At 37.4% G+C, this 7,444-nt stretch overlaps 1 protein-coding gene across 1 annotated transcript in view; it reads left to right on the top strand.

Moving 5' to 3' along the window:
- LOC103772427 (cytospin-A) overlaps positions 1–6,163 on the top strand; it is a gene marked incomplete at its 5' end in the record, with an annotated part of 32,112 nt that extends 25,949 nt beyond the window's left edge. The window contains 3 exons of the mRNA XM_008939759.1: positions 2,402–2,518; positions 3,415–3,474; positions 5,591–6,163. Coding sequence (XP_008938007.1) covers positions 2,402–2,518; positions 3,415–3,474; positions 5,591–5,680 — 267 coding nt within the window. The remainder of the gene's footprint in view (positions 1–2,401; positions 2,519–3,414; positions 3,475–5,590) is intronic.
- Positions 6,164–7,444: the final 1,281 nt, after the last annotated feature.

Genomic DNA, 7,444 nt, shown 5'->3' with positions numbered 1-7,444 from the left:
TTCCTGCCTGATGATGTCCATCCTGATTGTTGCCAAGTTCCCTATTCCAGCTCATTGCTTTAACAGTATTGCACTGTTTGCTTCACCTTTCTCTGTGCTCCCTCATTTCCAATATAGGCTATTGTTCTCACTTTGAAGGCACTTCCATCTCTCTTTCAGTACCGAGATCTCATTTGTGCTTCAGTGATATGATTTTCAGGCTCAATCTCTTAAATTTTCAAATAAATATTGCTGTGCTTCCTCTGAAATGTGTGGACCAAACCTGGAAAAGACAGACAGCCATTTGTGTCTGCAAGAGAAGGTACTGTCAAACCATGACTGGTGACTGGCTTTAGTAGAGTCCTGGCCTATGATAAAGAGAATATATTCTGCAATGGTACTAGTTTAACAGCTACTTGTTAAATCTATATCCAGCATTAAGTCACTAGATTGGAAATTGGTGTGCTAGAAACTGTTACTGGGTTACTGTGTTAGAAACTGTTATGTACATCTTTCTCCTCTCTTTCCCGTATAACTTGGTCATCCTGGGGAAGGAGGAACATTATTTTAGCTGAGGGATGAAAACCAGGCAGGAGTTTTTCTCACTCAGCAGATTGTGTAGCAAAGAAAACACAATCATTCACACTTGAATTTTATAACTAGCTTCCCACAAATGACTGACAAGAAAAATCCACTCTCCCTGCCTCTACCCATCTTATTGATACAGATGTGGTCCAAGGCATTACTGGTTACAGATTGGTGGGGGGAAATAACTATTATTTAAGTAGCTTTGCAAAAGTTTTAACCAAGCATTAATTTAAACCCAATTTCCTGTCTCTCTTGAGGAGAAAGGAGGGAGAACGGCGTCTTTTTTTTTTTTTTCCTTGCTTTTGCTTTTAAATTTTCCCACCCCTGTGGCTGGAGGAAGCTGTGTGAAGAACGTGTTCCCACAGCCTGGGGGTCTCCAACAATGCTGCTTCCGGGCAGAGTGCAGCCGGCTCCGGCCCCTGCCCGGGGCACTGTGAGCCCGAGCACGTACGCCGACACCGGCGCCTGGACCTGCCTTGGGTGCGCTTGGGAGAGAGTGCTAAAGCTGAGCAGGAAACGGAGATTTCCCTCATATTCCTCTAGAAATGGCCTTGCACCTTGGGGTTTTTTCATTCTTGGAGGGGATTGCAGTTGTTTTGCATTTGTAATCCAAATCATGGTTTTTGACAAGAAATACAACTGCCTTTGTTGGCAGCCCACATGGCACAGTGCCACTGGTGCTGGGTGGAGTTTTCTGCAGGAGGAATGACAAGTTGTAGTCTCTTGTCCAAGACAGGTGATGACTATTAAATTGCTGTCAGGTGAAAGGTTGACTTGGGTGATTGTTTTTGCAGTTTTGTGACTGGAGGTTATAGTTCCTGCTACATTAAAATTTTAAACACTAAGTAGAGGAGTTGATTAGCTTCTGCTTAAGCCAAATTAAGTGAGTTGGATATTAAAACTTATTTATATTTCTTCGTAAAGTTCTAAAAGCTCAGCTACAAGCTGTTGTTACTTGCTTCTTAATTAAAGTTTAAACTGACTCCTGTCCACTCAGCCTCTTTGCCATTGTTTGACTGCCAACAGCCAAGTATACAGTAACTTAAAAAGGTCAATGAGGCATCTTGTTCATACTCTTTTGGACTGGGCTAACTCTTTTTCAGTAATATTTTCAGTCTCAGGAGATGCATTTACCGGTGCCACTGAGTTTTCTACTGGAACTAAAAGATCAAGACTTGCAAAACTGCAGGTTTCAGTCTGAGGGATGATGATTCCTTTCCACCACCAGTGTTAAATCTATTGGCACATTATTTCATCTTTAGTTCAAAATGAAGCTTAATTTTTTTTTTGTGATCTTGTTTGCATAAGTTTCTGTATAGAAATGGTTTGTTTAGAAGAGAAAATATTGTCCTCATCCGTTAGAAATTTTGTCTGGATATGAATGCAGTAGAAGCAGAAATGTAAAATCTTGCATGAAAGGAGATATTAGCACATTGTCTGTTTCAAGGATTTTAGGCATACATCTCATAACTCGATTGCTTTTCTTACTTGGTGTCTACAGTTGTACCAAATTTCTAGCACAACGTTTTACGCCTCTTAACACACATATTTTGCACTTTTTGGTGGGGGAGAGGGAGATTAATATTACCCAAACTCAATATATATGATAACCGACTTTCCTATTTCTGAATTTTGTTTTTGTCTGTAGGAGTGCAGTTTGGTCTCTTACCACTGTAGTACTAGGCTGTTCACTTTCTCTGATGATTTCTTCAAAGGTATTAAAAACCAAATAAACCCAACAACAGAAAAAATTGCACAAGTACTGGTGGATTGGTAGAACTGATACATTTTAGATCATGATTTTTATGTCGTTTATATTTTTTTTCTCTTCAAGAATATTGACATAACAAACTTCAGCAGTAGCTGGAATGATGGCTTGGCTTTCTGTGCAGTCCTCCATACTTACCTCCCAGCCCATATTCCCTATCAAGAACTAAACAGCCAGGACAAGGTAAGATGTTAAAAATCCCATTCCTGGGACTGTAAAATTAGTATTTATTATTAATTAATAAAGAAGAATGAACAAATTTGAGTTTGAAAAAACCACAGTATTACTGGGGTTTCTAATTGGAACACTTCCAACTACCTTGCTGCTATTCTTATTATAAACTTTTAATACTATGAGATCATTGGGTTAAACAGAACTTTGGAACAGATGTAAGGGGAAAAAAATTACAGGACTTCATAAATCTAAGTCTGAGGCATTATATTTAACCCAAACAGTGTTTTCAGTTAGGGTTTTAGAAGTAAAGAGTGTTTAAGCTTAAAGATTAAATCCATCAAATTTGTATGTTGACGTGTTTTGTTCATCTCTTTCAATATCACAAGGATGTTGTTTCATCCTACTTTCTCATACTGATAAGTGACTGTGATGCTCTTCTCAAGTGATATGTATCAAATAAAGGTAAACCAGAAGATGTCAAAACTTCAGAGTAGTCTGTATGTGTTCTAGTGTGCTGCAGTTAATACCTACTGGTGTGTTATCTGGAGATGTATTATTAATGATAATACATCCTAAATAAATATTTCAGTAACACATGAGGAATTTTATTTATGCTTTCTAAAGAATACATAATCTATTCCTTAGCATTTTATAACTCAGGCATTCTTTACTAACAATAATTTTTCAGCCTTATTTCCTGAATGAGGTATTAATAAGAAATTTCCATGATTTTTTTGGATGACAGTAGGATGTGTTCATTCATATGGCTCTTTTAAAATCACTAGTCAAATTATAAGCTCCATTTGAAGCAAACAGCAGTGTTACTATGAACATTCTTAACACTGCTTTATTGTGTTTGAAGTAGTACATCCTCGGTTTCTAACATATTTTTATATCTCATGCAGAGAAGAAATTTCACTTTGGCTTTTCAGGCAGCTGAAAGTGTTGGCATCAAATCTACTCTGGTAAGTTTTAAATGCATACAGAATGAATTATGACCCATTTATAAAAATCAAATGATTCTATTTTGTACTTAGACTTTGATGCTTTATACTTAAAAATAGCAGGAGATGAGCTCAGCTAGAGGCTATTGCTCCCGTATCATACTTGACTGAAAAACATAGGAGATACTCCTTGCCTCAGTGGCTTTCAGTAAACCCTCTGTCATCAACAAGTTAGGCATAAAACAGTGACTGAGACACAGACACATAGTCCAGCAGCTGCAGCAAAAGCAACAGTGTGATAGCCTATAGCAGATAAACTCTTAAGTTATGAAAGGAAGATTCACCCAAACTCATCTCTCAGTATCATCAGAAATACTAATAAAGGCAATGGATTTTTTTGAGACTAATTTGAGAAATAGTTGTGATACAATCTTTGAGAATGCATTCATTCTCTTCTGACTCTGACTTACTTTCACATTATTCGGGTTTTTTGGAATTCTGTATGTACAAGTCAAGTTTTTATAATTTGCTCTTTTGTTGATTGTAATATGAGAGTCAAGATTTACCTTTTAAATTTAACTTGCCATCATTGTAAATACTTGTAAGGTTTTTTCAATTATTGTTTATAATAAGCTGCCTTATAAAAGTTTTAAATTAAAGAATTAGTTTTCAAGAGTATAGTATTTACTAGAAAAGAAGGATTTCTGGAAGTACAGATTTGGGAGTATCCCAAGCCCTTATGAATAATGACAAAAATTTAGCTAAAATTGGTAGTATGGGGAATGATACTTACACAGTATTTCTGTAATCTAAATTCTAACAAAGCTGCCATAGTTAGCAACTAATAATACAACAGTCAGACATTTTTAAAAATAACACTTTCCTTGATCCTTATCAGTGCTTTTACCACCCCCAGCATTGTATTTGCTGACAATGGCAGTGCAACTGTTGGGCTTTCATACTTTGACTTTGTCAGTGATGTGAAACATGGAAGTTTTGTACCAAGGGCTGATGTAAGAACTAGATTGTGGAAAATAACTGCAGTAATTCCTAGATAATTCAGCTTTAGTCTAAATAGTTACTGTCTGCCCTTTCCTTTTGTAATGTACTTAATTACAGATACTCTAAAAAGGCAAACTGACTAGAATTAAGTCTTCTAAGCATGAAGTCTGTCCATTTTAAGGATTTAATATCTATTTATATACCTGTGTTTACAGTGTCTATGATGTGTATGTGGATTTTTTTCCTTGTCCATATTACATGGGTGGAGAGTGAAAAAGGGTGTGAAAAATACTATATGTAAATAGTAGTAGTGTAAGGGGAAGATAGTTGTTGCCTGAATAAGAAGGTGTTCAGCTACTTTCATGTGGAACATTTGAAAAAAAAAAAAAATTACTTTCTCCTTTTCGAATTCTGGAGGTTCCTGGGCCCAAAGCTTACAAAATAGACCCTTACAGTGAAAAAAATTATTGGAAATTACATCACTCTGTTTTCCTTTGGTAGATGTGCTGAAAAGGGTAGATCAGGCTTTGTTTACCCTGATTATTCACTGACAACCTGAGGTACTGTTACTGTGAGATGCATGTGAACTGGCCTGTCAGACAGACATGCTGGTCACTTTGTCTCTTGAATATACTTAAATTGGTAGTAAACTTCCCTCTTCCTTGCCCCTTTACTCAAAAAATATGTATAAACTAATCTAAAGTTCAGTATTCTAGTGGGATTCAATTATTCATTGATGCTTGACCCTTACCTTGATAATGGATTTTGAACTTTAGCTTCAGTCAATCTCTGTGACTCAGTGTTTCTAGGTAGACTGCCCTGACTTGTGAGGCTGATGTAGGGGTATGTGAACACTCAAGTCTTGACTATTGTACTAAGTGGGGGAGAACTCAGGCATGCACAACATGAGACGTGTTGATCTTAAGTCAACAAAATGTCTGTCTACAGATAAGCTATACATAGCTGTTTATATTCTGTAATACAGAGATATCTATGGAAGAAAATAGAGCTTTCTTCATCAATGCTTTAAGTTGTGGAAACTTTACAGATTTACCATTCCCAGGAGTTTGTAAACACTACCACGTTCTCACAAGGGTCTCATTCCTGCTTTTGACCAATCTGTTTTCTGTGACAGGACATCAATGAAATGGTGAGAACCGAGCGTCCAGACTGGCAGAATGTCATGCTGTATGTTACAGCAATTTACAAATACTTTGAAACCTGAAACCCTAATAATGCAACAGATCCATGGGATACAACCGACATGAGCTACCAGATGGAAATCATACTGAAATGCTAATCCCCATTTCACTGAAAACTGGCAACATTTGAGTCCCCTCAAACTACAGTGACAATATACTGGATTGCCTCAGATTGCTTCAGCTACTAAGCCTGGAAACAACTGTTTAAAAGCAAGAACTTGTTGCCACAGTGTTTGTAATAACCCAAGTTATTAAGCTATTCAGACTAATTATGTAGCCTAAAGAGCCTGGACTAATTCTGTGCTGTCTTCCCAGCCAGACTTCCTGAAGTTTTCTTTCCTAGGAGAGTGAGATGAATGGATCCTCTAGCATATAGGAGACTGAATGTACAGTTAAAGCTTTGAGAAGGAAAAGGATAACATGGATAAAAGGATCATATTAATGAACTTCCTGTAGCATCTTGATACCACAGAGTCTGAATATTCTTCCCATGGCATATGGCACCCTGGCACAGTAGAGTTCTTAATGGTAATTTAGTTACTGCCTTTACAGCTATTTTCTCGCCTTTGAAATGTGCACAATATTCTAGGAAAAGAAGCTTTTATTCCATAATGACAAATTGAGTGGAAAAGTCCTCTCAATACCTCGAAAAATTTGGCACAGAAGAACTCTTCATTCTAAAGCTTCATTATAAGCCTACCTCTGTCACAGTGATGTGGCTTCCAACTTTATCTTATGGATTGTAAAGACTAGCACATACAGCTCCTGGTTTTCAGGGTACGCTGTACTTCAAGAAATCTGTCCAAGCTCCCTGTGCTTCCATAGAACAGAACTGAGTCAATAACCCTTGTATGGCTTATTCTCTCCCTTCTTCCTCCTTTGCCTGTATAGCACGCAGAGCTACCCCAGGCTTGCCTTCACAGCAATACGAGCATACATCATGGATTTCTGTGGTAGAATTTTGGAACTGGGATAGGATTTCCTCTGCAGAGAAGATACTTTCAATAAGATGTAAGAATGAAGTAGTTTTGTCTCAAAATCCAGCTTTGCCATGTGTTCTATGTCTCTCATTGATCTTGCACATCCTCATCTGACTAACAGAAGGTGAGACATTCCCTGACAAGAACTCTGGAGGAACTGATGTAATGTGTATATTGAATATTGTGTGGAAATGACTCACTGTCACAAGGAAGGAACTGAGAAACTTTAGTCCGCTCAACTTCTATTTTCCTAAAATGTACCTGAATTCATGTAACAGCTCTCGGACAAAAGAGTTCATGTAAGTGCCTTATTGATCACTGGATTGATCCATCCTGGCACTTCAGGGCCTTGTGCAGAATGTTAATGGCTCAGAATGATTTCATATATCCATTTGTCATACGCTGTTTGTTGTAATCTTGTTTGTCAAATCAAGGGAAGGCTTCACTTTTAACATTGCTTCTGCTGCTTGTTTTTCTGAATACTTACCATAGTTGAACATCTTTCATTAATATTAAGCAGAAGCCTACTTGAGAAGTGAGTTCTGTGACAACTGCTATTTATAAGCACATGCTCTTCAACACAGTAACCCTCTTGTAACAAAAATGAATCTGCCATTCTTATGGTGCTCTTATGACTGTTAAGGACAGTTTGAATGTCATAGATGTTAACCCAGTGAAAGCAACTGTGCTGGGCATCTGTGAAACTTGGTATAAAAGCACAGATTTCACTCCAGATTTTTGCCAAACCCAAACCACTATCATCTGAAGAACATAGCCCATGTGAAGAGTAATAATTCAGCATGTCTA

This window comes from Merops nubicus, unplaced genomic scaffold, assembly GCF_000691845.1.
Source record: "Merops nubicus isolate BGI_N331 unplaced genomic scaffold, ASM69184v1 scaffold31084, whole genome shotgun sequence".
NCBI lineage: Eukaryota > Metazoa > Chordata > Aves > Coraciiformes > Meropidae > Merops > Merops nubicus.
Note: the sequence above shows the minus strand (reverse complement) of the source record. Positions and strands in the feature narration are given on the sequence as shown.